A 27,844-nucleotide genomic window follows, 5' to 3' on the forward strand; every position below is an offset into this window, starting at 1 on the left:
GGAGAGGCTGCATTCCGCGCCACCTGGCGGCCGCCGCCCGCAAGAGGAACGTGGACCCAGCACCGGGTCCCGCTCTAGCAAGGGCCGGTGTTTGTTCCCGCGTGATGGGCGGGCAGATTGGGGGCCGCCCAGCTTGGAGAGCCGTGAACGAGCGGCCCCGGGCGGGGCACGGCTCTGGATTCCCGCGGTCCTCGCGAGACCCCGAGACCCTCCCCCACCCCCCCCCCCCCACCCCCCGCCTCCCCGGGCCCTAGCGACGTCTGACGGCGACTTAGGGCGCTGAGGAGAGCTCGGCAGCCAAGTGAGCGTGCGCGCGTGCCCACCCCACATGGCCTCGCACCGCCGCGCGCGCGTGCACGCGCACGCTCACCCCGAAGCTCGCCCGCGTCGGCCGTTCTCCCACGCAGTGAGCGGGCTCCCGAGCCGGCAGCCCCAGGAGAGGAAGGGGCTTACGTGCGGCGCGCTCGCGTGAGCACACCGCTGCCCACTTTTTCCACCTCACCTCGGGCGCGGGGACGCCGCCGTGGCCGCACAGTCCCCTTGGGTGACTCCCTATAGGGCGGGACCTGGCTGGGGGGGAGGGGGGCGGGTGGTCTGTGCGGCTCAAGCCCCTCCGACCCGGCTAGGGGCGCCCGGGCCAGGCCGCTCCCACCTGCCGGCCGCGGCGACCAATGAGAGCCTGGCCTGGTGATGTCATGCCCCGAGCGGACCCTCGTGACGAAAGTCCGAGGTCACCCGTCAGGGAACCGGCGCGAACCCACCCGCGGGGGTTCCGGAAGTTTCCACTGCGGCGGCGGCGGCGGCGGAATGCTGCCTCGCCCCGCAGCCTCTTCGCGTTGCCACCACATTGGCCTTCCTTGTCGGGCGTCCCGGGGTCACCTCTCCCTCCCGCGAGGGGTCTCCTCCCTCTTCAGGGGTCCACTTCCTATCGCGTTCTGATCTGTTCACAGCCTCATTCCCACAGGTGTCACCTTTCCTGCACTAGTGTTACCCGGCCCCCTGAGAGGGTCGTCAGCCAAGTTTTCGCATGCTGGTCCTCCCGCCACCCCTGCGCTGTCGTGGCCAGGGATGCTCATTTATTCGGCCCCCAGCCCCGACTTGTCCAAGTGTGTCCGTCCGTCCGTCCGTGAGTGTCGGTCACTGCGTTTGTCTCCGGCTGTCACTGCAGGAGGCCGTCCACACGTGTCTGTCTCCGCGGGCTTCTTCTGTCCCTCTGCCTGTCCCTGTGGGTGTCTGCTCCGCCGCTGAGGCTCTTGCGGTCGTGTCTGTCAGCGCGTGTCTGTCCGTCTGTCGGCGTCTGTCACTGGAGTCCGTCTGGGCCCCGGGGTCTCTGGGTCTGGGCTCGGAGGGAGGGAGAGGGAGGGGAGGTGGCAGCCGAGGAAGGCGGGGAGGGGCGGGGGCGGAGACAAGGGGCGGGGGCGGGCGGGGGCGCCGAGCGGCCCGGAGGGGGTGTGTGCGGGGGGCCGGAGGCGGCGGCTGTCAGAGTCGGCTCAGCCTGCGCCGGGGAACATCGGCCGCCTCCAGCTCCCGGCGTGGCCCGGCCCGGCCCGGCCCGGCCGCCTCAGGTGAGTCTCCCGCCCCACCCGGGACCCCCACCACCACCACTCCGGGCAGCGGTCCATCCCGCGGCCCGGGTACGGTGAGCTACCCGAGGGACCCAGGCCCCCAAAACGGGACGCCCCCCGCGCCCCAGGGCCTGCCCAGCGACGCCCCCCGCCGCCCCACACTCATCCTTAACTCTTCTCTCGCCGCCGCCGCATACTTACGGTTGCCCGCGCGGGAGACGGCAGCCCGCAGGGCCCGCCGCGGCTTCTGCTCCCGGATTCCTGTGGGGACCCCCGACCGCCGCTGCCCCTGCTCTCTCCCAAGTCCGGAGCCCCCCGGAAGATGCCCCCAGCTTGGGGGCGGAATCTGAGCTGCGCAGGTTCCTGGAGCGCGGCTGGGTCCTCGGGGATCCCGCGACCCCAGTGCCCCTGCGCAGCGCCAGCCGAAGCCCCCTCCCAGACGCAGGCGTCCCCCTCCCGCGGGGACTCCGTCTCTATTTTGGGGATAGGGGAGGCTTAGCGGAAGCCCCGAGTTATAATTAGCCCCACTCGGGTTTCCTAGTTAATCTCCATCACCACCACCCAGCTCAGGACGGCGAGGACTGGGTGAGGGGTGACCGGCGGGAGAGGGGGGGAGTTCCGACCCGGGGAATTTTGATCCCTTGGCTGGAGATGCCGGAACCGCAGCAGCTGCTGCCCCAAAATAGCGCCCCTGCGCCTGCAGCCGGGGATCTCCGGAGCTTCGAGAATACAGGCGTCCCGGCTCGCCCTTCAGACCCCTCGCCAATGCCCGCGAGCCCCCAGACCCCCGCCCCAAGTTCCCGGCTCCTGGACTCGGGGCGGGGAGCGCCGTCCTTTTCTCGGTCTCTACTGCCCCCCGCCGGCGGCAGCGTGCACCGCAGCATCGGGAGGATGGAGGACTTGAGTCCTGGGGGGCCAGGGCCGGCGAGCCTGTTGTCTGAAGCTAGGCGAGAGGGGTGCGCAGTAGACGGGCACCCGCCGGTACCAGTGCGCTGTGTCAGACAGTGGATGAGGCGGGGCTGGGTGGAGCAGGATATGGAGGATGCAGGATTTGGGGTACCTGGGGCCTGTGACTCCCACACTGTGAATGCCCAACCCATACCCCTCCAGGGCCCGGCCCTGGCCAACTGCAGGAGAGGCTGCGCCTTCACGCCACCTCAAGTTCCCCCATCGGGCGCCTCCCGTCAGTGAGGGCCCCGCCCCTGTCGGTGGCCTGCGGCCTCTAGTTGTGGTGCCTCCACTGGGCCCAAGGCACTCCACTGGGGGAAGGAGGTGAGGGCAGTGGGTTCTGCCTCGCAGGGGAGGGTGTTGCTGGGCAGGTCTGTCTCTGTTCCCTGCATTTGTCTATGTGTGTGTGTGTGTGTGTGTGTGTGTGTGTGTGTGTGCACGCACGCGTGTGCCTGATCTCTGTCCCCTCTAGCTTCTTCTATGTCCTTGTCTCTGCCTGTCTTCCTCCCTCCCTCCACTCTCTCCTCCTCTCTGCTAAACTGCCCCACCTCCTCTGCAGCTCAGTGATAACCCCTGGGCAAGAGTGTTACCTAATCATCTCCTCCCTCCTGGCAGCCTTGAGCCTTCAGCCTCTGCCTTTCTTTCTCCCAGCAGACGCCTGCCTGCCCTGGCAGCCATGAGGCCCCCGTGGTGTCCCCTGCACACGCCCTCCCTGACTCCCCCGCTCCTTCTCCTCCTCTTCCTTCTGGGAGGAGGGGCAGAGGCCGAGGGCCCAGAGGACCCAGAGCTGCTGGTGATGGTGCGTGGGGGCCGACTGCGGGGTCTCCGCCTAATGGCCCCCAGGGGCCCTGTCTCTGCTTTTCTGGGCATCCCCTTCGCAGAGCCACCTGTGGGCCCCCGTCGCTTTCTGCCACCAGAGCCCAAGCGGCCCTGGCCAGGGGTGCTGAATGCCACGGCCTTCCAAAGCGTCTGCTACCAGTATGTGGACACCTTGTACCCCGGCTTTGAGGGCACTGAGATGTGGAACCCCAACCGTGAGCTGAGTGAGGACTGCCTCTACCTCAACGTGTGGACACCGTACCCCCGGCCTTCGTCCCCCACCCCTGTCCTCGTCTGGATCTATGGGGGTGGCTTCTACAGCGGGGCCTCCTCCCTGGATGTGTACGATGGCCGTTTCCTGACCCAGGCTGAGGGGACTGTGCTGGTGTCCATGAACTACCGGGTGGGCGCCTTTGGCTTCTTGGCTCTGCCGGGGAGCCGGGAGGCCCCAGGCAATGTGGGGCTACTGGATCAGAGGCTGGCACTGCAGTGGGTGCAGGAGAATGTGGCAGCCTTCGGGGGGGACCCAACATCAGTGACTCTGTTTGGGGAAAGTGCAGGTGCCGCTTCTGTGGGCATGCACCTGCTGTCCCCACCCAGCCGGGGCCTGTTCCACAGGGCCGTGCTGCAGAGCGGGGCACCCAATGGGCCCTGGGCCACGGTGGGCGTAGGAGAGGCCCGCCGGAGGGCCACACTGCTGGCCCGCCTTGTGGGCTGTCCCCCGGGTGGGGCTGGTGGCAATGACACAGAGCTGGTGGCCTGCCTGCGGGCACGGCCAGCTCAGGACCTGGTGGACCATGAGTGGCGCGTGCTGCCTCAGGAAAGCGTCTTCCGCTTCTCCTTCGTGCCTGTGGTGGACGGAGACTTCCTCAGTGACACACCCGAGGCCCTCATCAATGCTGGAGACTTCCATGGCCTGCAGGTGACTAGTGGCTAGAGTGGGTGGAGCTGGTTCGTCTAGGCCTGTTCTCCCACCCGCCCCTCCCCTTGGGGACCCAGGCATGAGGGTGCCTCCAGACCCACTCCCAAAGGCCCGGGCTTCTGGGACCCATGGCCCCCTCCTCTTCCCTGAGGGCTCCATCCCAGGGTGGTCAGAGGGACAGAGAGGAAAGGAAATGTGGGTATATTTTCTCTTTCTCTCTTTCCCTTCCCCAATCTCAAACTCTTCCTTCCTGGTTCCGGGTCTGTAACTCTTCATCTCTCTGGCTCTTTGTCCATGTGTTTCTGTCTGCCTGTCTGTGTGTGCTTCCCCTGCTCCGCCCCATCCCTCCATCCTGTCCCCCCAGGTGCTGGTGGGTGTGGTGAAGGATGAGGGCTCCTATTTTCTGGTTTATGGGGCCCCAGGCTTCAGCAAAGACAACGAGTCTCTCATCAGCCGGGCCCAGTTCCTGGCCGGGGTGCGGGTCGGGGTCCCCCAGGCAAGTGACCTGGCTGCCGAGGCTGTGGTCCTGCATTACACAGACTGGCTGCACCCTGAGGACCCAGCACGCCTGAGGGAGGCCTTGAGTGATGTGGTGGGTGACCACAACGTCGTGTGCCCCGTGGCCCAGCTGGCTGGGCGACTGGCCGCTCAGGGCGCTCGTGTCTATGCCTACATCTTTGAACACCGTGCATCCACGCTCTCCTGGCCCCTCTGGATGGGGGTGCCCCACGGCTACGAGATCGAGTTCATCTTCGGGCTCCCCCTGGAACCCTCGCTCAACTACACCATCGAGGAGAGAACCTTTGCCCAGCGACTGATGAGATACTGGGCCAACTTCGCCCGCACAGGGTCAGCGGTGCTGAGGGAAGGAGGGCCTCCAGGAGCCAGGGATAAACAGACAGAGAGAGGGGGAGATAAGCAGGCACAGAAACAAAAGGCCAAAGAGTTCACAAAGGAAAGGAGACAAAGAGGGAGAGAAAGAATGATAAAGGAGACCCCGAGAGAAGGGAAGGAGGAAGGCAAGGTCCTGATGATACAAAGACAGGGCACAGGGATAAAGGAGTCACCATAGCAGATAGGAGCATGGACTGTAGAACTGCATCAGCTGGACCAGTGATGAATTTTATTAGCCGTCTGAAGAAGGGGACCATAAATATCCCCATCACCTGGGTGTCAGCAGAAGTAATGTTTTTAGAGCTATGACTGGGCCTGGTTATAGAGAAAGGGCCCAGTAAATCATAGCAATTTTTTAAACGGGAGAAACAAAGATGGAACAAATAATTGAGGGTAAAGAAGAGGAACAACGGGGAGTTCCCTGATGGGCCAGTGGTTAAGACTTTCGGCTTCCACAGCAGAGGGTGTGGAACTACTGCATGCAGAGTGTGGCAAAAAAAAAAAAAACACCACACCAAAGAACAAGAATAGGAACAGAAAGAGGGAGGGCAGGAGGAAGGGAAAGACCCCAGAGGACAGAGCATATTGGAAAAGAGAAAGGATTAATGAGGTGGTGGGAGGAAGGGGATGGGCTCTCCCGGGAGCCTAAGAGGGCAGGGCAGGGGTCAGGAAGCAGGCTGCCCCCTCTTACTCCCCATCTCCATTCCTCAGACCCCAAGGGCTGAGCCTCCCCTTTCCTTCCGCAGAGACCCCAATGACCCCCGGGACCCCAAAGCCCCACAGTGGCCACCGTATACGGCGGGAGCGCAGCAGTACGTGAGCCTGAATCTGCGGCCTCTAGAGGTGCGGCGAGGGCTGCGAGCCCAGGCCTGCGCTTTCTGGAATCGCTTCCTGCCCAAACTACTCAGCGCCACCGGTACGCCGAGGCCTGCGGGCAGGGGTTGGGCGGAACGGGGGAGCGGGGGGCGTAAAGGGGCTTAGAGAAAGAGAGTGAGGGGATTGGGAGCCGGCCGGGTGTAACCCCTCTCTTCTCCCCCCAGCCTCGGAGGCCCCCTGCACCTGCTCAGGCCCCGCCCACGGGGAGGCGGCGCCGAGGCCCAGGCCCGGCCTCCCCCTGCCCCTCCTTCTCCTCCTCTTTCTCCTCCTCTCCCGGCTCCTGCGGCTGTGACCACGGCCTCTCCCCCCTCCGGCCTCAGGGCCGCCCACCCCCTCCTCTAAAGAGTGGTCGGATCGTGGGGAAGGGCCTCATTCAGGGATCTCCGACCCAGCGCCCCCCCTCCCTCCTCAAACCGAGAAACTGAAACTAGACAGGGAAGGGCGGGAGGAGGGGCGGGAGGCGGTACACCTACGACCCATCTCAGGGACCCACACACCTTCATTGTTTAAATGGAAATGAAAAAGCCAATTTTCTTTTTTTATATAAAATTATTCTCTGGAGCCTGAGCTCGGTGTTGGGGGGTGAGGGAGGCCCTGGGGCTAGATAGCACCCCCTAGTGGAGCTATAAACGCCAACCATTTCTGTCTCTTCTCTTTTCCCCACCAACCCACGGACCTCCTCCTCTGATCCCTTCGGTCCTCCTGTCTTCCGGTCATCTTCTTCCCCTCCCTCCTCCTTACCGCCATCCTTCTCTGGCTCCGCCTCTACCCTCGCCCGCCCTCTGGTCTTGTCTTTCGCATATTCTCCTGATCCTCTTTCCACCACCCCACGTGGTCGCCTGCATTCTCCGTGTCCTCTCTGAACTCACGCTACCCCATCTCCAACTCCCGCATGTCCGTTCCCCTTCTTCCCCATGTCCTCCCCCCACCCACTTGCCGGGCACTCTGGCCGCAGACACGCTGGACGAGGCGGAGCGCCAGTGGAAGGCCGAGTTCCATCGCTGGAGCTCCTACATGGTGCACTGGAAGAACCAGTTTGACCATTACAGCAAGCAGGATCGCTGCTCAGACCTGTGACCCAGGCGGGACCCCCACATCCCCTGCCCTGCCCGCTGTGCCTGGCCCCTCAGCTGTATATACTATTTATTTATGGGCTGGGATATTACACGGAGGATCCCTAGACCCTGCCCACCCACCCCCGACTTTCCCCTGGGGCTCCCGGCCCTCTGCATGCCTCGGGCCGAGCCCCCTCCCCCGCGGTGCCTTCGCCCTCTGGGCTGCCAATAAACTGTTAACAGCCACGGGAGTGTGCGCGACTGGGGAGTCGGGGTCCGGGCAGAACGCTCCAACCACTGGGCGGAGTGAATAAAGGGGTGGGTGCTAAAGTCGGAGCGGGGAGAGGAAGCTGGGCGCAGCGTACCGTCTTCCCAGCCGCAGCCGGTAGGGCCCGCCGGCGAGTAGGAGCTCACGCCTGCGCAGTGAGGCCGGCGGCGCGGGCGCGGCGGTGCATTGTGGGAGACCCGAGGACCTGCTTGGTCTTCACCGCCGCGATCGCGCCATGCGCTGCTACCAGGGGCCGGACGAGCGATCCCAGGGCCCTTGCGCCGGTGCTGCCTGCGGTCAGCCCTAGACTCGGGGCGGAGAAGGAGCGCTGGAACCTGGAGTTCGCGCCTCGCTGCCTGGAGGACGCACCTGCCTGGCCCAACAACCGCCGCTCCCGCCCACCGTCCTGGAGCTACTGAAGGACGTCCATCTGGGCCTGGCCCTGCCCGGCCGCGGCCCCACCCGCCTGGCCCTCCTCTCGGGCCACTACCTCTACTACCACTACGGCTGCGACGGAGTGGACGACCGCGGCTGGGGATGTGGCTACCGCACTCTGCAGACGCTGTTCTCATGGCCAGAGGGCCTGCCCGTGGGTGTACCCGAACTGGGTGCAGTGCAGGCGGCCCTGGAGGACATGGGCGACAAGCCCCCCGGGTTCCGGGGCTCTCAGAGCTGGATCGGCTGTGTAGAAGCCAGCCTCTGCCTGGACCACTTCGGGGGGCCCCAAGGGCGGCTGTGTCACGTTCCCCGTGGAGCAGGGCTTCACGGGGAATTGGAGAGGCTGCACTCCCACTTCGCGGGGGGTGGGGGGCCTGTAATGGTTGGCGGAGATGCAGATGCCCAGTCCAAGGCCTTGCTGGGAGTATGCCTGGGCCCAGGCACCGAAGCTTACGTCCTGGTGTTGGACCCTCACTGCTGGGGTGCTCCGAAGAACCCCAGTGAACTACAGGCTGCTGGTTGGGTGGGCTGGCAAGAGGTAAGCACAGCCTTTGACCCCCACTCCTTCTACAACCTGTGTATGACCAGCTGTAACTCCGAAGAGCAGAACCGTGCCCTGGACTGAGGCTAAGTTCCCAGCACTGAGCAGCCTCTAGCCCTGTACATTCATCCACCCTCATCTCAAAGGCAGAGGCTGCCTAATGTCAGACCCCCAGGAAGTCCCAGCAAAGCCTGAGACCTTTGTTGTCAATAAAGTGGCAAGACCCAGCTAACCATGGCCCCAGCAATTTTGGGGGAGAATTTGGGGAGGTCTATGTTGTACTATATATATATATATATATACACACACACACACACACATACACATACATATATTCTGCCTGCAATGCAAGAACCCAGGTCTGATCCCTAGGTCAGGAAGGTCCCCTGGAGAAGAGCATGGCAAGCCACTCCAGTATTCTTGCCTGGAGAAATCCATGGACAGAAGAGCCTGGTGGGCTACAGTCCATGGGGTCACAAAGAATCAGACACGACTGAGCAATGAACACTTCATATATACTAAGCCAAGAGTCACCACGCAAGTGCTTTTACTGGCAGTAGGGCTGAACGTACAAAAACTTCTCAGAGCTGGATAAGACAAGGCAGTCACAAGTACAGATGATACCAGGAGTGAGGAAAAGTAGGTGAGTCAAAAGAAGTCCACATCATCTGGAGCATCCAGGTCACGGTATTCCACAATGGCCCGTGGGTCTCCACGGACCATCCTGTGCGGTCAGAAAGAGTTAAGACAGGGTTAGAGTTGAGGGTCTCTGAAAGGAAGTTTGCAGAGGACCAAGAAAACGTAACCATCTTATCCCATTCTCACCTGTTTCGAGGTTTCCCAGGGTAACCTCCCTGGCCTCGGAAAGCATCATAGTTCCCTCGGCCAGCACCATAGGGAGCATGGGGGTATGGGGGTCCTCCTGTGGGGACTGCAGGGCGAACAGCACCAGCTAGGAAAAAGATCAGTACAGAGTTGAAACGCTGTGACCTCAACTATACCCTAAGTTTTCTTTCTCCCAGCCCCAGTTCAAGTCCTTCAACTCCCTCTTACACTTACCTCCATAGCCCAAGATGGGGGGCCTGGGCTGACCATAGGGCATCAGGCCCTGGGGAGTCTGGTGTGGGTAGGGAAGTCCCGGGGTCAGACCTGGGGGGAGTACAACAAGGACAGGAACATGAATTACTGCGGGGGAGGGGGCGGGGGAGGAAGACAATGAATGCGCTTTTAGTAATATGGCCTGAGACTGGGGTAGAAACTTAGGTCTCACCAGTTAGAACCAGGAGTCTTTGAACAGTCAAGGGACAGAGAATGGGGCAGACCCTCATGGATCGTATCTTACTCTGGGCAGGGCCTGGTGGCTGAGCTGGCTTGATCTCAGGCAGAGCAGGACGCTTGGCATCAGTGAGAAAGTTGTTAAAAAAGGCTACCTCCTTCTTCACTTCCTCAATCTTTTCTGCATGCTTATTGAAGATATGTTTACGTACAAACTCGGGGCCCTGGGCGAAGAGAAGAGGGGATTAGGACAGACTGAACAGTGTGGGCTCCCTTGCTGCCCAGACCCAATCTTCAAGGACAGTCCTCCCCTCTCCAATCCCAGTGAACACTTCCTCCCCAGGCTTGAAGAGGCTTCCTGGCTCAACCCTCTCTTCCCATTGTTCTAACAACATAATTGTCATCACAGACCTTGAATTTCTTGCCACTGAGAGGGCATAGCCACTTATCCTTGCCCAGTTCCTGGGTGTTGGAGGTCACAAACTTTTCCACTTCCTGTTCAGGGTCTTTGCGACCCATCTTCTGGGCCTCTTCCTCTGAGAGAGATTCTCGCACACTCAGCAGCGGAGTCAGTTTCTCCTCAAATGTCTTCTGCCACTCTAGGACTATGGTTGGGGTACAGACAGGAGCAGGTTGGAGAAAGGAGCCAGGAGGAGGGGATTGGAGGAGAGGGTGGCAGAGCACTACTACCAGGGCAGAACCAAGGCCAGAGGCAGCGGAGAGCAAGAGAAACCAGGATGGGGAGCGGGGAACTCACCTTCCCCATGACTGATGCGGTTGGGTGGCATGGGCCCCCGAACGTGGATGATGCCACAACGGTTGGGCATTTCATCCTCGTTGGGGTACTCGCACGTGTTATAATAATCCAGGGAGTGCACGATGCGCAAATAGAGAAGGAGCTTGTCCAAAACCTAAGAAACATGAGAAGCGGTGAGTTCATCACTCTTCCCCCTTTACCGCCTGAGCCAGGCTCTCCCACGCCCCACGCTCCGCTCCCACTGGCACCTTGATCAGCTTCTCATCCCGCTCCACGTTGATCTCTGCAGGGTTCCCTTCCTTCGGAGGCTCCTCAGGAGGGGCCCCCCCACTGCTCCCCAGCAGCTCCTCCTCCTCAGCGCTCACCTCCTCAATCAGGTAGTCAGTGATATTCTTCAAGATCGGGTTCTGTGAGGGCAGACTCTGGAAGGGTGAGAGGTGAGGTGAGAGAGGCAGACAAAACTCTTCAGGGCAGCCTAGGAACCTTTGCATTTGAAAAGGCCAAGTGGGGCAGAAAGGAGCTCAGGACTCAGCTGGCCTGTTACCTCTCCGTTGTTATATTTCAATATAATATTTTATAGAATACTATATTTATAATAAATATTACATTTACACGTCTGTTCTGCCTTAGCCCATAAATAATCACTAACATCAATCTGTTTCATTGGAGCTGAAGGTGCTGCCCAGGAGAAGGGCAAAGACGTGGGTGGGTAAAAGGGGTCAATGCTACAGATCAGGTAAGGCCAGAGGTGCCCATAGCTGACGAGGTGGTAAAAAGCTCCCCGAGGAGTCACTGACCGCTGGCAGGGCAGGAGTCCCGGGCTCCGGGGCCCAGAGCTGGGTCCTGTCGTCCAGTGTGTGGACCAGCTTGGCTGCCAGCTTGATGTCGTTGCGCACGATCTGCTTGTGCTGGGTGATGCCGTTGATGTTGCGGACACGACGAGTGAGGTCTCTGTTTACACCAGGGCTCAGCTCACACTCCCGGAGCTGGAGGGGACCGAAAGCTTAGCAACACTTGCCCGAGAAGAGCCACTAGAAGACTGGCCCCACGAGCACACTAGTGATCAGACCGAGCCCGTGTACAGGGACCAGGATGTCTTGCTCACTCCAACAGTCTTAGGGCCACACCCAGAGACAACTGCATGCAGTCCACGTGAGCAGGCAAAATGGATGAAATAAAGACTGGATGGATGGAGCCGTCAATGAACAAAGGAACAAGACTGTGCGGAGCATGCAAGGCCCTACTTTCTCTTCCTCAACAGCCCCACTCCCAGCACTCACTCGGATATTCTGCAGGTTCCAACAGATCTCCTTAATGTTCACGCTGCGGTCAAAGGTCACCCAACCACGGCGGAAAAACCTGAACAAGAAAATGCCCACATAATCCTGGGATGGAGGTGATGCTGGCCACTCATCTTCCCTAAAGCTTTTCCCCAAGGTGTCCAGGGTCACACCTCCCACCTTCCTCACCTCCTCTCCGGCTGGGGCTCCGATAACGCCACACGCATAAAGCCTGGATATCGTTTACAAAGCTGTAAAAGCAGAAACAGAAACCCTACCTAGTGATTCAACAATTTACTTCTTCCTCCAATCCCTATGTCCTTAGAACCCTGGGGAACTGCCTTTTCATCTATCCTTGGACTAGGAAAAAACAATACAAGGGCTTAAGAACAGCAGCAGCTGAAAGCAAATGCTGCAGTCAGGGCTGGCCTCTCTGGAGGCCGTGGGCCCAGGGGGAAGGGGCTTCCCTGTTAGAGAAACAGGGGTGTGTGTGCATCAGAAGCAGCGCCAGGTTCTCATCCCCCTGCCATCCCCACCCAAAGCCTAGGTGTCACCCCTGCCCACACTCACAGAAATGATCTCAGCCCGGGAGATGTTGGGCGCGATGTTGCGCATGAAGAGAGAGCACGTCTTATGCAGGGGTCGGGGTTTGCATTCCAGCCCAGGGGCATCCTTAGGCTTCTCCCTCTCTTCTTCCTTGGGCTTCTCCTTTTCCTTGAGTGTTTCATCTATGCAGGGAGCAGTGGGAGTCAGCAAAAATTTGTTGTTGGGTGAAGGGAGAATAGAGAAGTTGTTAGTGAGTAAAGTCGCTCAGTCGTGTCCGACTCTGCGACCCCGTGGACTGCAGCCTACCAGGCTCCTCTGTCCATCAGATTCTCCAGGCAAGGATACTGGAGTGGGTTGCCATTTCCTTCTCCAAAAGAAGTTGTTACGCCTCCCCCAACCAGTCTCTCCCAAAAGGTCCCCTCCTTATCAATTTCACCCACCTCTCGCCTCCACACCAGCCCCCTCACCCTCCCCAGCACCATCAGTAGCAAGAGACTGAAAATAAGACCTACCAGCCTCCTCCTTCTCCTCCTCGGCCTGGCCACTCTCAGACTCTGACTCCGACTCGGACACACTGCCTTCGTCAAAGCTGTCATCGCCACTGTGCTTCCTGTTCCGCTTCTTGCTGCTCTGTGAGACCCACAGCAAGGGGGGAGTCAGGAACCAGGACCCAGCCCCGACTGCGGCCTTATCCAAGCGAGAACCTACCTTTTTGGCTTCTTTCTCAGAGTCTTCCTTCTTCTCTTCTTTGTCCCCATCACCTTCAGATTTCTTAATTTTGTCATCACTGGAACTCTCATTTTCAGCCTATAGGTAGAGACAAATCACCAGGAACATCATTCTCTCCTTCAGCCTTTTTCAGAGAGCCCTGCCAACTCTCCAGCAGCTCAGTCCACAAGTTTGCCTCTCGCCCACCCAATACCCAACACCCTAAAGTGGCTCCATTTCCCGCCCTCCAGGCCTCACAGACAGCGCCAGAAGCCCCAGCACTGAGACCTGTTTGCCATCTTCTTTCTTGTCATCCTTTTCGTTGGCCTTGCGCTCTCCATCACCCAGGCCTGGTCCGACCCGGCTTTCCTCTTTCTTGCTGGGCTCCCCAGGCTTTCCTGCCTGCTCCTCCTCCTCCTCCTGCTCCAGGATCCGCAGATCATTCTCTGTACCTCCTTCCATCTTAATCACAGCTACCAACACAGGGAGCAGAGGTCACATTCCAAGGGTCCTGGCCTTCTGCCTCTGGCTTTCTGTCAATTTTCATCTTCAGCCAAGACCCTGGTCACCAGACAAGTCCACCCCTCCCAATCCACACACCTGCATCCAGCATCTTGACAATGGCGTCAGCTTTGTCTATGTCCAGCAGAAGATTATCAAACCAGCCACTCTCCATGAGGGACAGGAACACCCTTAGTCGGTTTTGCAGGGCCCCTCGGGCCTCCTGCCGACGCTTCCCCACCTCATCTGGGTGGTACTTAGACCGAAACCTGAGAAGGAGGTGGGGAGGGAAGAGCCAAACAGTCACTGGAGGCCAGAGCCAGGACATGGGGAGGGGCCCGGGAAAGTCAGGGCACAGCCCCCATCCTCTCACACCCACAGACGGTCATAACAGTGGATCAGGGGAGGGGGTGCACCTGAACCACCCAAACCCCCCGAAAGGAACCAGAGGTTAGGCTCTGAGAAGATCTGGGGGAGAGCCAAGAACTAAGAGCTCTAGATTTGGAAAGAGTATGACTACAGGGGGAGTCAGGGCTGGGGGCAGAATGACTGCCCAAAATGTCTGGGAAACACCAATTTTAAGGAGTGTAGTTTCCCACAGCTTCCCAAAGTACCACTAAAGAAATAGTAGGTCCCAAAGAACCTCCCTCTCCTTGCCAACCCCAAACTAGAATCATTAAAAGGACTGCTCCCACCAGCTCCCTCCATCCCTTGGTGGAAGACAGGGAAACCTGAAATCACCAGAAAGGAAAAGCCACAAAAGGCAGGACACCTTTCTCCCCGCTAGGGAAGATAAGCAGCTGGTGAAGGGACAGGGAAAGACCAAAGGGAGAAACTGAAGTGCCCTTATAACCTCAGGTACTGCCCACAGGAGTCAAGAGAGGACAGGGATGGAGGGTTAGGTTAGAGCATGAAAAAGAAAACACTTAAAATAGGACCCTGGGCAGGAGAGGGCGGGGAGGACAAAAGAAATTAGGATATGCAAAGAAGAAAGGGCAAAGTGTGAGAAAGTCCCAGAACAAAAACAAGGAGGAAAACTAAAGACTAAACGAAAACTAGGAAAAAAACAAAACCCCAGTGGAAAGAAATGTCAGACAGGAGCAAGAACGGGGACAGAGAAAGAATGACAGGTCTATGAGTGAGGAAGACAAAGACATGGGTTAAGAAGAAAGAGGAGACAGGGACAGAACAGAACCACAGCTGAGCAGAAGAGGAAGGGAAAGCCGCAGGCGTCACCTCCAGGATCTTTACCTTGGCCGCTTGGTCAAACAGAGCTCAAGATTTAACTAGCCGCGCCCAGGGCCCATGCTGGCTGGTGGGCCACCGGCTGGCTCCTGGCTGGGGCGCCCGGCCCGGGTGCCCCACCCCCGCGGGACTCCGCGGTGGGGGCCCTGACTGACTAGCTGCCTGAGCAATCACATTCAGCTAAACCGCTGCATTGTGCACAACGGTGCCCTGCCTGTCTGCCTGGCCCGGGCAGCGCGGTCAGCCCAGGGGGCTCATGTATGGGCTGGGTATGGTGGGGGTGGAGGTGGGTTTGCTCCGAGCTCCGTCGATGAGCGGGTGTAGTTCCCAGTTCTGGCTCTTTTCAAGGAGGAGGAGCAGAAAGAGGATGAGGAGGAGGAGGAGCAGGAAGGGGGGAAAAGATGGTTGATTAAAATTAAAACATCCACAAAAGGAAAAAAATCAAAATTCTTTTTCTGTCAAACGATCCTGAGAGCTTTGCTTTTCTTGTCTGGTTTCACTCGTTGCTTTTGGGAGGACGCCACCGCCACACAGGGTCCCAGCGATCAGGGATGGCGGTGACCCCAAACGCAAGGGGGAGGCGGTGTGTCTGCCGCCCCAGAGGAACAGGTGGCTCTGGCCAGCTGCCTGGAGGTGGCTCACTCACCGAGGACGGCGGGAAGGGAGATTGGGGTGGGGGAGGGGTGGGGGGCCGTGGCGGACGTGGAGGTGAGGAGACCCATCGGCCAGGGCTGGCACACTCCCCTCCCCCGCCCCCAGAAGTGCTGGACTGGGGGAGATGGGGAGAGCACCGGGCTGCAGGCCCCACTGGCAGGGCCAGGGGAAACATGCCAGGGACAAGACGGTAAGCGAGGAGGGGCACTCACCACTCCTCATCCTTGTGAGCCAGGAAGAAGTCCTGCATCTGCTGCCTCCGGAAGTCCAGCTTGTAGTCGTTGTAGCGCTTGACCGCCTCGGTCTCGTCCACAGCATCATCCAGGGACAGGAGGAACTCCTTGAAGGTCTTCATCACAGGGGGCGGCACGCCCAGGTCGATCTCTGCTATGCTGCCCAGCCTGTGGGGGCGGGGGGACACGCTGGTCAGGAAGTCTTGAATGTGGGGGAAGAGGGTGGGAGAATGGGGGGGGGCCAAGGCAGCCAGCTGCCCTCTCCCTTTGCCCACCAAGACCATCACCCCGAGGTACCAACAGCTGCCACCGCCCACTGGTGCTCTTGTGTGCCCAACCCAATTCTCCTGGCTTCAGCCACCCCAATCCATCCCCAAATGTGGACCCCCTTCTCCCGGGCCCCCCCTGAAGCGCAGGTCTCACCTGGCCTGGATAGGCAGAACAGGGTGCTGCACGATGTGGACGTCTGGGTGGCCCCAGGGTTGAGGGGGGCCATAAGCTGGGCCCCCACCCCCCCCAGCATAGGGCATCTCATAGCCACTGTGGTATGGGTCAGAGCTGTGCTCATCCCTGAGGGTGGGGGACACAAAAGTCAGGCGGAGAAGGCAAGCAGCTCTCCAGAGGACAGAGGACGGGACCGAAGGGGGGTGCACGTGGACTGCGGTCTCTCCCACAAGGGCTTAAAGGGACCAAAAGAGATGACTTGAGGGGAAGTCTGAGCAAAGGAAACGACCGAGAAAGTTCTCAGCAGAAGTGAGGGGGGAGAGCCGAGGCCCGGAGAGAGGACAGAGGCTGTCGCCATCTCACCAGTCTCGCCGCATGCGCTTCTGCGGGGGGCTGAGCTCGTGCCGTGGAGGCGAGAAGCGCTCCCGCCGATTCCGGTCATAGTCACGATATTCGCCCCGACTGCGGCGCTCCCGGCCCCGGTCCCACTCTCTGGAGGTAAGAACAAGCGGCGGTAAATACGACAACACAGCTGGGTATCCCAAGACCACACTCCTGGACGGGCTCTTTCTATCCTATCTGAGTTGTTGTTCAGTCGCTAAGTCGTGTCCAACTCTGCAACCTCGTGGACTGCAGCACGCCAGGCCCCTCTGTCCTTCACTATCTCTTAGTTTGCTCAAATTCATGTCCACTGAGTCGGTGATGCTCTCTAACCTTCTCACCCTCTGCTGCCCCTTCTACTTTGGCCTTGAATCTTTCCCAGCATCAAGGTTTTTTCCAATGAGTTGGCTCTTTGCATCAGGTAGCTGAAGTACTGGATCTGAGTACATCCAGACTAAAAGCTGCAAACTGTATTCCAAAAGAACCCTCTAAGCGGAAAGACTTGTCTACTTCCACCACTTCAGCCACTACCCACAAGCTGATGGCTCGTCAACTCTTCCTCCAGCCTGGCCTTTTTTCTGAACTCCAGAGCAATGTTACCAACCCCTTCTATTATTGCCACCTCCAATTCAACATGACCAGAATCAAGCCTGTTATTTCCATCGCTATGGGCCCAAACTTGCCGCCCCCGACCCACAGCTTCCCACTTTCGGCTGCACCAACAGACTGCCCCGCATCCAGTTACCAAGGGTCACTCTCACCGCTAACTTGTTATCAGCTTATTAACTCTCTGCCTCAAACGCAACGAAGGCTGTTCTTTCCCCTGCCATTCCCATAAACTCAGCCAGGTCTATGTGCCCTGGTCCCGGCCACTTCTCCTTTTAAGTGCAGCCTTGGTTCGTATTCCCTACCTCTGGTCTCTCCCCTTCCTCCTCTCCAAGGTCACAGGGCTCTTTCTCAAACAAAATGTGAACATGTCATGCCCTTGCTTAAATTCAAAACTTTGGTTCCTGGCGACCATTCCAGATTCTCTACCAATCACCAGTGAACCCCATCTGCATCTTAACAAAGGAAAATCCTCTGCTATAACCCAGTAGTTCTCAAACTTTTCAGTCTTGGGACGACCTCCTTACACTCTTAAAAATTAAAGAGCTTTTGCTTGTATGAGTTATATTTATCAACATTTAACTGTATTCAAAATCAACACAGAAAAAGACTATTAACTTTGAAATCACACAGTAATACGAATTATATATTTGTACACGAAATGGCTATTTTCCAATAAAAAATTCTGTGAAAAAAGTCGCACTGCGTTTTTTCATTTACAAATTTTTTCAAGGTCTGGCTTAATTTTAAAGGAGACAACTGGATTCTCACAGTATATACGTCTCCATTCAACCTGTTAAGATACGTTGTTTGGTTGGAAAATGTGAAGTACACAGTGATATGTACTTGAAAAAGGGAGTACTTTAATAACCTTTTCAGATTATTGGGGATATTCTGTTTGGTTTGGCTGTGCCATGCAGCTTTCGAGATCTTAGTTCCCCAACCAGAAATCCAACCTGGGCTCTCAGCAGTGACAGCCCAGAGTCCCCAACCACTGGACTGCCAGGGAATTCCCTATTCACTGTTTTTGACACTCCCCAAAATTTGGCAAGAGATAGTTATCTTAAAGGCTAGCTGCAATGTGGAATCTGAAACCAAATCAATGAACATTTTGTACTCCGCTACATTAAAGTTCATTGTTCTTCTTTGCTCTTTTAATGGACCTTGACACATCTCATTACCTATCTCACCATAAAAGCCTTTAAAGCAATGGGGAGCTGACAAACTGACATTGTAGATAAAAGTTTTCCAAACTTTAGTTTTCACTGCAAAGTTCCACTTTCTTACTGGCAACAAAACTGACAATTTTCCCTAAAGTAACAAGTGGTTAGACAGCAGCACCAACTCAATGGATATGAATTTGAGCACACTCCGGGAGATAGTGGGGGACAGAGGAGCCTGGAGTGCTGCAGTCCATGGGGTCACAGAGTCGGACACGACATAGTGACTGAACAACAAGAGTAGCAAGTTCTCTTAAATGTCTACCCAAAACCCAAATATGAATAAGCACTGTTTGACAGCCGTCCATTCAGGTAAAAAAAAAAACAACGCATCTCACAGGAGAGGAGTGATCAGGGCTGTTAACTCAGCTCACAACTCAATCCCACAAAAGCTCCTCCTCAAGATAACCACTATACCACAGGCGTGCAGGCTTAGTCGCTCAGTCGTGTCCGATTCTTTTCAACCCCATGGACTTTCCAATCCCATGGGTTCGATCCCCAACCCAGGGATCGAGCCCCGTCCTTGCAGGTGACTCTTTACCACTGCGCCACCTGGGAAGCCCAGGTGATACAATATGCAGAAGTGCTTTATGCATACTTCCTATTCATCACATGTATTAAAAACTATATTAAGAAATTAAGAATTAATAAAGTTTAAAATTGTTATTGATAAAAAAAATAAAATACAATTGTTATCGCTTCATCAATGACAGTACATGAAGCTTTTATCGAGCACCGGTGCCACTGCTGTGATTTGGGCTAGGGCACCAGCGCGAATCAAAGCAGTTTTACTCACCATTGCTAGGGCACAGTGTCAATACAGTGAAAGCAACAATACTACCTTAGTATCACTATAAAAAGTTGCGAGCTAACAACAAATGCTTGGAGAGGGTGTAGAGAAAGGGGGACCTCCCCCCTACACTGCTGGCAGGAATGTAAGCTGTCTGCAGCCACTACGGAAAACAGGATGGAGGTTCCTCAAAAGACTGATATTACACTTGCCATATGATCTAGCAATCCTGCTTAGTCACCCCGTCATGTTCAACTCTTTTCGAACCCACAGACTGCAGCCCGCCAGGCTCCTCTGTCCATGGGGATTCTCCAGGCAAGAATACTGGACTGGGTTGCCATGCCCTCCTCCATGGGATCTTCCCAACCCAGATCTCCCACATCGCAAGCAGATTCTTTACCGTCTGAGCCACCAGAGAAGGCCTACTCCTGGGCATCACTCAGACAAAACCGTACGTAAGTCAGAAAGATAAATGCAACCCTATGTTCACAGCAGCACTATTTACAGCAGCCAAGATATGGAAACAATCTAAATGACGGCCTACAGAGGGATGGATAAACTAACACAGTGTATGGTGTTCAGAAAGGAATGCTACTTAGCCATAAAAAGGAATGAAGCAACGCCATGTAGCAACACGGATGGACCTAGAGATCACCACACGAGGCGAAGTGACTCAAAGAGAAAGACAAATACTGTATGATGTTACTTACACGTGGAATCTAAAACATAACACAAATGAACATATCTATGAAACAGAAACACTCACAGACATACAGGACAGACTTGTGGCTGCCAAGGGGGGAGAGGAATGGAGCGGGAGTTTGGCGTTAGCAAGTGCAAGCTATTATATATAGAATTGGTAAGTGACAAGTTTTACTGTATAGCACAGGAAACTAGTACTCTGTAATAAAGCATAATGAAAAAGAATTTTTAAAAAAGAACAAAAATTTTAAAAGATAAAAAACAGTTGTAGGCTCACAGACCTCTGAGGGATTATGAGAACCACTACTCTAAAAAAACTAGAACCTATGTTCTTTTCTGTGAACAACATTATGTCCCCAAGTCCAAGCTGTACAGCCCATCTGTGTCTGAGGAATTCCCACTAATCTTTCCAAACTTTCCTAAGTGTCCCCTTCCTGTCACCCTCCCCTACAATACCTTCACCACTTCTCCTCTCCCTCAGATCTGTTCCCTCAACATTTCACATCTTCATCATGACCTCTCATAGATAAATATATTCATTTACAGCATACACCCAAGGCCATTTTGCCCCACACTCCAAGCCCCTGACTGTCAACTCCTTAAAGACAATAACTATCCCTTGGCCATCTTCAGAATTCAGAAGAATGCATTTGGTTGTCCTCTTTTATTATTTTTACACCTTTATTTGCTTTAATTTTTTGCAGCATTTATTCCCAGGCCGAAGTTTTTTCTTCAGGTTCTTCTGGGAAATCTTTTACTTCTGGGCAGCCTCCTCTTCTGGTTTAGGAACAAGCCATTCTTTTTCAGTAAGGATCACCTCAGTGTGGCAAGGAGAGCTCATGTACAGGTTGACCCGACCATGAGCTCTGTAAGTCCTGCACGGCACCCTGGGCCTTTGTTCACCTGGATGTGCTCAATGACCAGAGAATCTACATCTAAGCCTGTAAGTCCAGCATGACTCTCTGCATTTTTGAGCACGTGCAGTAAAACGTCAGCACTCTTTTTGGGCCACCAACCCTGTGTCCAGCCTCACTGCTTGGCCTGTGCACACCTCCCAACTCCACCGTTACGACGGAATGCCACACACAGCTTCTTTAAAGTGACAGCCTTCAGATACTTGGTGGCTTTTCAGATATGCACACCCTTAATTGCCTGGGTAGTTTCATGAGTGTTCTTAAAGTAAACACAAAGATTTGAACCTCTTGATCTGCATGATTTTGTGGTGTTTTCTGGATCAAGTGAATAGTGCACCGTTTTTAGAAGTCACCCCAGGCTGCTTACTGGAAAAGCGTCTCCTGACTTTCTTAGAAAAATACTAAAGAAAACAAGGTGCCGCAGACAGTCTCCACAGTGAAGAGATACGTTGAGGGAAACACTGAACAACTTACTAAACTTCTTTTTCAAGATGACACTAGATGAATAAATGCTACTCAATAAGCCATCTCAAACTTTTTTTCTGATAACCTGTTTCCAAATCAAGTCTGTGATATCAACTCACTGACCAGATACTTATGATGTTCCTTAGATAAAAATCTTCCTCAATTCCTTTAAATATCAACTATTTAACAGAAAAAACCTCAACTCTAATCTACTCCAGAACATCCCAGAAAGCTAATCACTACTGCTAAGTCACTTCAGTCGTGTCCGAGTCTGTGCGACCCTAGAGACTGCAGCCCACCAGGCTCCCCCGTCCCTCGGATTCTCCAGGCAAGAACACCGGAGTGGGTTGCCATTTCCTTCTCCAAAGCATGAAAGTGAAAAGTGAAAGGGAAGTCGCTCAGTCGTGTCCGACTCTTAGCGACCTCGTGGACTGCAGCCTACCAGGCTCCTCCATCCATGGGATTTTCCAGGCAAGAGTACTGGAGTGGGATGCCATTGCCTTCTCCAAATCACTAGCTACATCAAACCTAATCAAGTAATCCCATCCATGGATCACCGATGGCATCACCAACTCAATGGACATGAGTTTTAGCAATCTCCAGGAGTTGGTGATGGACAGGGAAGCCTGGTATGCTGCAGTCCATGGGGTCACAATGGGTCCGACCCTACTGAGCAACTGAACTGAACTGATCACTGTTCAAAGAACTCTTTCTGATTCTAGGCTACACTATTACAAGAAATTTAATTATATCCTGGTAGAGAACTAGTCTGATAACCTCTCCAATCAAGCCAATTCTGTATTATTACTTTTTCTGAGTCAACTTTCTGGGGGTATAATTTACAAACAATAGAATGCACACACAAACACTGCTTTTTCCTACTCAAACTCTTACCTCTGTTGCTCTGATCTTCTGAACATTTCAAAAATTAAGCCATAGAGCAATGAAGTCAAACCACATGAAACAGTCAAAAACCAGTGATTTCATATGGCTCGACCTAATAAATAAAGCTTTAAGAAAACTGCAATGAAACTTGAATGCCCGACAATAAAACAGGGAGCCGAAATTAAGAAAAAATTGTGTCCTACCGGTCATTCCAATCATCCCCTCGACGTCTTTCATCTCTCTCCCGGGAACGGTCGTAGTCGCTGCGCTCTCGTCTAAACTTGTCCCTGCGCCTTCGATCATACTCGTCATCGCTGTCACCCATGGCTCTGGCTGAGGGGGCCTGGAATCCGGAGAGGGATAATCTGGGCGTTCAACAATGACGGCAGGAGCAGAGGACCCCACCCCACCCGCCCTTTGCAGCAGCATGCCCGCCTCCCTCCAAAAAGGCCAGCCCTCCGCCGACCCCGCCATCATAAGGCCTCGGCCCCCGCAGCTGGAGGCCTCCGACTCTCCAGTCGCTCCCAGGGGCCTCCTCGCCCACTCGCAAGCCCCTCTCCCTGCTTCCCGCCCCAGCCCGGCTCTTGCCGCTCCAGGCCCCTCCCCCCACCTGGAAGCGGTCGCGGCCGTTTGTCTCGCGGTCCAGCCAGCAGGTTCTTTGGGAGATCTGGGCCCGCCCCTTGCCTCGGGCGCGCGACGGGGACGACGAGGAGGGTAAGAGGGAGACTGGGCGCTCTTGGCGACGGGGCCGAATAGACGCGAAGAAACCGGGACAGCCGAGGATGGACGGTCGGCGCGCGCAGCTCGAGCTGCGCCTGCGTCACCCGCAGACCAGCGCCCGGAACCACAAACTGCATCCACCAGGGGCTGGTGGAGAACTAACTCGGAGAGGGAAAGGCGGGGAGCACCGGGGGCTGATGGGAAGGGGCGGGCACCCAGAAGTCTCGCGCGTTCTGCGGGACGAGAACTGTGCGAGCAAGAGGAACTACGGGAGCCGGGCGGGACCAAGCATGGGGAGGGCGGTAGACGCCCCCTCCCCCCGCCCCGGCCGTGAGGGAGCGCTTCCTCCCGCCGAGGTCGAGGGTCGCGCTTCCCCGGATGTGTCCGAAGTCTAAACCAGTTGGCATTCAGCCGCTTTCCCCTATGTTTACTCGCGGAGCCCCCCCGACTTCATCAGGAATGGTTCTCCCCTCTCCTTGCGCAGGGCAGAGATTTAGGGACTCTTCCGTTTTCGCGGATTCAGCAACCATTTTAAAGCATTTCCCACCATTTTGTGATCCCACCAGAGAACCAGTGGTTATTGGTTGTCAGTACGCGCTACCTGCAAAACCCATTGTTCCTGCTCTTCTTCCACAAAGGCACCCGATCTTTAAGTAAAAGTGGCAGACCCCAACCAGCACCTTGATGAGATCAGTTGTAGGTTGTGAGCCTGACGGCCAAGCAGGATCTGGGCTGCCCCAGATTAAATGCACCACCACCCCAGGGATAACAAAAAAGTCCTTGTTCAGTGAGTTGAGTGTGAAGACTTAAGGAAATGCTGCCTTTCTTGCACATACTGCAGCCTTGTTCCCAGGGCTTGTGGCGGGGTTGGGAGGGGGGAGTATCTCTACAGAAACTACTTTTAAAAGAGTGTACAATGGAGTTGCAAAAAACTGACCCAGGACTAGGAAGACCCTTCCGATCTTGGTTCTGCCATTTGGGAGCCATGCGACCTGAGGAAGTCACTTCTCAGGTGAAAATGCAGGCCAGTCACCACAACCTGCTTGTGCTGGGTTGATGTGAGAGTATCAGATGAGACAACAGACTTTAAAGTGTTTTGTAAACTCTGGCGGGGTTGTTATTTCGTGACTGAAGGACAAGGAAACAGCATTTGGTGACAAAGTTATAAAGGTAGTTGTCGGGGAGGGTGGTGGATGGGAAGGGAGGGCACAGCAGGTGCTCCTGGGGAGACTCAGCAGTCGGTGGTGACAGTGGCTGAGAGCTCCTGGATCCGCCAGGCACTGCAGGTCTTGCACAAGATGTGCCCATCCAGTGGGTAGCAGCCCTGACACTCACCCTCAGAGGAGAGCAGCAGCCCACACTCCTGTTTAGAAAGAAGCAACAGCTTTCCATCAGGCCCGGACCCCTGAGATCCTTCTCCATCATGCTTTACCACACCCAGTGCCCCGGACCCCAATAACCCTTCCCCTCCCCCCACCGTTGCCCAGGCCCCCCTACCTCACACTTGTAACAGCCAATGTGAAAACTGCGATCCAGAGCTACGATTCGCACGGTCTCCTCCTGACCTGGTTCGGGCATGATGGCCCCACCACATACTGAGCATCTTGGGGCAAACTTCCTGGGGGTGGAAGGGAACCCAGGAGGCTGTCAAGCCCCAGGGTTGGAGGGGACTAACAGTGGATCCCAAAGAAGGCGGGACAAGGCAGGGGATGGGAGAGACCAAAGGGAGGTAAGAGTTTGGGATCTTAGGGAAAGAGAGAAAGAGGCACAGCCAGGGTTGCCAAACAGGAGAGGCTGGTACTCCAATGGGAAGGAGTCATGAGGAAGATGGGAAAGGCCAGCCCAGACATCCTGAGACAGAAGCTGGGGACCCGTCTGACCTGTGGAAGTCCTCAATGCAGTGGATCTGGCTCGTGGCATCCACAGTGAAAGGAATGCCGTCGAGGCCGCGGTGGCACACCACACAGGTGAAGCAGCCCGGGTGGTAGGCCTTCCCCATAGCCCGCAGAATCCGGTCCAGGATGGGCTGGGAGCACGTGGAGCACTTCTCCAGGGTGGCCTGGCAGGAAAGAGGGTAGGAAGGTCGGGGGCTGGGGAGACCCACAGGAGCCCTTACAGGCATCCATCCAGCCCATCCATCTTATTTCTCTATCCACCTGCATGGGATTCAGTGAAAGGTGACCTTGAACAGATCTGAGTACTGACCCCAGCACTGCAGCTTCCTGGACAAGTTATTTAACCTCTCTGAGCTTCATTTTCCTTCAGCAGTAGTAGCTGCTTCACTGGGATATTGTGGGGATTTAGCACATTCCTGTAAATCTAAAATAAATGCCTGGGACTTCACTGGCAGTCCAGTGGTTAAGAATCTGCCCTGCAAGGCAGGGGACATGAATTCCATCCCTGGTCTGGGAAGATCCCATTCGCCTCAGAACAACTAACCCCATGCACCACAACTACTGAGCCTACACTCTAGACCCCGTAGTCTGCAACAAGAGAAGCCACCGCAATGAAAAGCCCGCGCACCGCAGCTAGAGAAAGCTGGCTGGCAGCAACGAAGTCCCAGCGCAGCCAAAAATAAATAAATGCTTCACACGTATGAGGGAATATCGTCCTTCTCCAGCAGCCAGTGTGGAGCTCCTTCCTTCATTCATCCCTTCTTCTCGTTTATCAGTGTCAGTTCCCCTGCTTCAAGCCCTATTCCTCTAGTTTCCAACTCATTTATTGTAGTTGGATGGAAGCCCTCCCGGCCCCCAACCACTCACCACATAGCAGCTCTCACAATACGCCCTCCTCTCCACGGCGTAGAAATGCTGGCCCCGAAGCTGGGCCCGGCACGTAGAACACACAAAGCAGCCCACGTGGAAGACGCGATCCAGGGCCACAACCCCGGCCCCATCCCCGACCACGTCTTCTCCGCAGCCACCACAGCGGCCTGGGGACGGGGAGGGACAGGGTCAACCCCCTCAAAGGCCGGGAAGCCGGATCCGCTGTCCATCTGACTCTGCAGTCCCACCTCCCTGAGGTCGGGGGTCAGCTCACCGAAGTACTCCCCGCTGGGCGGGTGGTTCATGTCGTGCACCAGCTTCTTGGTCAACCTCTCAAGCTCCTCCTCGGGAGGCTGGCTCAGGGGGACCTGGGAGGTGAGACTCAGGGGTTTGGCCCTACCTCTAGCTCCCAGTGCTGTCACTGAGAGTCCTGAGGGTGACCAGACCATTCTACCCAGAAAGCTTATCACAGAACAAGTCCAAGCCCAGGGGCCGGGGGAGCCCCTCTGGCAGCCAGAGTGTAGATCTAGGCCCCTCCGTTTTTTAGTCCTGACCTGCCCCACATCCACAGGGGATCCAGAGCCCCAACATCCCAGACCTCCAATATTAACACCCCCTCCCCTGCACCCCACCCAGTCAGCATCCAGTTGTCTTTGATGGACCCGAAATCCCAGGGCCCAGGGCTTACCTGGGGCCCATACCCGCCTCCTCTTGCGCCTGCAGGGCCGGAGACCCCCGGGGCCTCCTCCTTAACCCCCGGCCCTGGCTCGCGGTGGCTCCTGTAGCCAGCCCCCCAGACTTCACCTCGGCCTGGGAGAGGAAAGTGGGGGCCCGGGGAGGGCCCGGAGGCCTGAGAGGCCCCCCGCCTGGGAGGGCCGCAGCCTCTCACGGGTCGTGCCACTTTCACTTGCACAGGGAAGGCAGGGCCGGCGGGGGTGCTGGCCGTAGCATAGGAGGCCGGAGTGGGGGCCCCATAGGGGGACCCTGGGAGCGGCGGGGGAGGAAGCGCCCCTCCATTCGGCCTCAAGGGGCCTGACCCTGAGCGGTAGGCTGGGGGCTCAGGGGGCTCGTAAGCCTGGGGAGAAACGCAGAGTGGGAGTGAGCTGGGCCCATTTCCAGGACACCCATCTATAGGAACCCCCCCACCCCTTGGGGCACCCAGGCAAGAACCAGCTTTGACAAGGGCCCAGAGTAAGCATCCCTCACGTGGGGCTTGTGGGCGGGTGCAGGGGGGAGGGGCGGGTTGGGAATGGGGGGATTCAGAGTAGGGACCAGGCTTGGGGGGGGCGGGGTCAAGGATCGGAAGGGGCAGGGGCAGGGGCAGGGGCAGGACAGGGGAGTCACCTGCCGGTCAGGCCTCCGCGGGGCGTGACCTCGACCCCCGTCCAACTCAGCCAGCATGCTGGTCAGGGAGTCTATCTCAGCATCCAGACTTCCCGGGCGCAAGCCCCCCCTGTCTGGGGGGAGGCCCTGGGGAGGGAGCAAAAAGCAGGGAGAAATGCAAATCCCACGGTCTCCCCCCTGGCCCAAATCACCCCATCCCCCAGTGCCTGTGCTCACCTGTGAGTGCTGGGGTGCTCCGTGGCACCCCACCCAGGCCAGCCCCCGGTCCTCCGGTTCCCCGGGGGTCTGGTAACACTGCTCAGATGGGAGGGGGCAAAAATTGACCCGGGGGTGGGGCTGGAGCGCTGGGGTGAGGGAAGAGAGAGCCAAGGTGGGGATGAGGAAGGTCAAGGTGACGACGCCCATGGAGGCCACTCTTCACCCTTGAAGAGGGACTCACGTCTTGAGTCCCTCTTCATCCCCCCCCCACCCCCGGCCCTGCACCTGGGGTCCGAGAATGGGGCTGGGAGGGGAAGGGGCAGCAGGGGCCTGCTCAGTGGGGCGAGGACGGCGCAAGGCAGAGCTGAGAGCGCTGGTGGCCCCGGGGGCCTCTGGGCCTCACTGGGGCTGCCTTACCTGCTCCGTGGGCCAGGGGAGGCCCTGAGGCCCCTCGGGGGAGCGCTCTCCCCTGAGGGGCTCTAGCGGGCTCCGGCTGCTTCGGGGGGAGCCAGGTGGGCCCGGACATGGTCTGGAAAGGGGGACTTCAGACAGCGGGTCGGGCCCCACGGAGCCCCAGGGCTCTGACTTGGATCCCTTCTTCTGTCCCACACCTTGCTTGGGACTCCAGGAAAGAAACTTTTTCTGGTTTTTTTTTTTCCCCTTCCTCCCTAATTTTGGGGATGGCCACGCCCCCGGTGACATCATCGCATTCCTGGGGGAGGGTCACGTGGCCCCCTAGGCCCTAAACTGCCGTCCCTCCCCGAGTCGGGCCCCCTCCTGCGAGCAGGGAGCGCTTTCCTCCAGAGCCCCGAGTCTGCGGGCTGCCGGCAGCCTGCATCTCCACCAGCACGCCCCCACCCCCAGGCCGGCGCCCGGGTCCCACAC

General features: G+C 57.0%; 4 protein-coding genes across 13 annotated transcripts; 2 read left to right on the plus strand and 2 right to left on the minus strand.

The window, feature by feature from the left end:
• Positions 1–1,459: 1,459 nt before the first annotated feature.
• On the plus strand, positions 1,460–7,325 carry ACHE (acetylcholinesterase (Yt blood group)). 8 transcript variants are annotated; one of them, XM_070780119.1, is made up of 6 exons: positions 1,460–1,565; positions 2,676–2,837; positions 3,165–4,254; positions 4,619–5,103; positions 5,895–6,064; positions 6,189–6,973. In XM_070780119.1, the coding sequence occupies exons 3-6, from the start codon at positions 3,190–3,192 to the stop codon at positions 6,314–6,316; spliced, it is 1,848 nt and encodes a 615-aa protein (XP_070636220.1). In that variant the 5' UTR covers positions 1,460–1,565; positions 2,676–2,837; positions 3,165–3,189; the 3' UTR covers positions 6,317–6,973. The 8 variants fall into 8 exon arrangements, with proteins under 8 accessions (XP_070636220.1, XP_070636221.1, XP_070636217.1 ...); XM_070780120.1 differs by lacking the exon at positions 6,189–6,973 and adding an exon at positions 6,980–7,325 and having other exon boundaries at positions 1,461–1,565; XM_070780116.1 differs by lacking the exons at positions 2,676–2,837; positions 6,189–6,973 and adding an exon at positions 6,980–7,325 and having other exon boundaries at positions 1,481–1,565; positions 3,168–4,254.
• Positions 7,326–7,484: 159 nt separating this feature from the next.
• UFSP1 (UFM1 specific peptidase 1) lies at positions 7,485–8,558 on the plus strand. Its single transcript, XM_019988248.2, has one exon. It carries the CDS (start codon positions 7,982–7,984, stop codon positions 8,408–8,410), a length of 429 nt encoding a protein of 142 aa, XP_019843807.2. The 5' UTR covers positions 7,485–7,981; the 3' UTR covers positions 8,411–8,558.
• A 284-nt stretch (positions 8,559–8,842) lies between these two features.
• Positions 8,843–22,831, minus strand: SRRT (serrate, RNA effector molecule). Of its 2 annotated transcripts, none has more exons than XM_019987692.2 (20): positions 22,543–22,831; positions 22,136–22,275; positions 16,333–16,461; positions 15,949–16,095; positions 15,505–15,693; positions 13,493–13,662; positions 13,181–13,365; positions 12,893–12,991; positions 12,697–12,814; positions 12,209–12,366; positions 11,828–11,889; positions 11,639–11,717; positions 11,156–11,344; positions 10,607–10,780; positions 10,359–10,512; positions 10,013–10,206; positions 9,669–9,825; positions 9,386–9,475; positions 9,152–9,278; positions 8,843–9,050 (listed from the first exon to the last, which is right to left on the minus strand). In XM_019987692.2, the coding sequence occupies exons 2-20, from the start codon at positions 22,255–22,257 to the stop codon at positions 8,975–8,977; spliced, it is 2,619 nt and encodes an 872-aa protein (XP_019843251.2). In that variant the 5' UTR covers positions 22,258–22,275; positions 22,543–22,831; the 3' UTR covers positions 8,843–8,974. The 2 variants fall into 2 exon arrangements, with proteins under 2 accessions (XP_019843251.2, XP_019843250.2); XM_019987691.2 differs by having other exon boundaries at positions 9,386–9,487; positions 22,543–22,830.
• Positions 22,832–23,744: 913 nt separating this feature from the next.
• Positions 23,745–27,758, minus strand: TRIP6 (thyroid hormone receptor interactor 6). 2 transcript variants are annotated; one of them, XM_019987694.2, is made up of 9 exons: positions 27,377–27,758; positions 26,978–27,105; positions 26,762–26,887; positions 26,106–26,492; positions 25,692–25,785; positions 25,415–25,584; positions 24,533–24,711; positions 24,150–24,270; positions 23,745–24,015 (listed from the first exon to the last, which is right to left on the minus strand). In XM_019987694.2, exons 1-9 carry the CDS (start codon positions 27,483–27,485, stop codon positions 23,884–23,886), a joined length of 1,446 nt encoding a protein of 481 aa, XP_019843253.2. In that variant the 5' UTR covers positions 27,486–27,758; the 3' UTR covers positions 23,745–23,883. The 2 variants fall into 2 exon arrangements, with proteins under 2 accessions (XP_019843253.2, XP_070636222.1); XM_070780121.1 differs by lacking the exon at positions 26,106–26,492 and having other exon boundaries at positions 27,377–27,754.
• Between the last annotated feature and the right edge of the window lie 86 nt (positions 27,759–27,844).

Source organism: Bos indicus, chromosome 25, assembly GCF_029378745.1.
Source record: "Bos indicus isolate NIAB-ARS_2022 breed Sahiwal x Tharparkar chromosome 25, NIAB-ARS_B.indTharparkar_mat_pri_1.0, whole genome shotgun sequence".
Lineage (NCBI taxonomy): Eukaryota > Metazoa > Chordata > Mammalia > Artiodactyla > Bovidae > Bos > Bos indicus.

Coding starts and splice junctions, on each gene's coding strand:
- ACHE (XM_070780119.1), top strand. CDS start 3,190: ATGAGGCCCCCGTGGTGTCCCCTGCACACGCCCTCCCTGACTCCCCCG. Junction 4,255..4,618: donor GAGACTTCCATGGCCTGCAG/GTGACTAGTGGC, acceptor CTGTCCCCCCAG/GTGCTGGTGGGTGTGGTGAA. Junction 6,065..6,188: donor CAAACTACTCAGCGCCACCG/GTACGCCGAGGC, acceptor TTCTCCCCCCAG/CCTCGGAGGCCCCCTGCACC.
- UFSP1 (XM_019988248.2), top strand. CDS start 7,982: ATGGGCGACAAGCCCCCCGGGTTCCGGGGCTCTCAGAGCTGGATCGGC.
- SRRT (XM_019987691.2), bottom strand. CDS start 22,257: ATGGGTGACAGCGATGACGAGTATGATCGAAGGCGCAGGGACAAGTTT. Junction 16,096..16,332: donor AAGCGCATGCGGCGAGACTG/GTGAGATGGCGA, acceptor CCCCACCCTCAG/GGATGAGCACAGCTCTGACC. Junction 9,826..10,012: donor TCAGTGGCAAGAAATTCAAG/GTCTGTGATGAC, acceptor CTCTTCGCCCAG/GGCCCCGAGTTTGTACGTAA.
- TRIP6 (XM_019987694.2), bottom strand. CDS start 27,485: ATGTCCGGGCCCACCTGGCTCCCCCCGAAGCAGCCGGAGCCCGCTAGA. Junction 26,888..26,977: donor GAGCACCCCAGCACTCACAG/GTGAGCACAGGC, acceptor CTCCCTCCCCAG/GGCCTCCCCCCAGACAGGGG. Junction 25,585..25,691: donor GCCCAGCGGGGAGTACTTCG/GTGAGCTGACCC, acceptor CCCCGTCCCCAG/GCCGCTGTGGTGGCTGCGGA.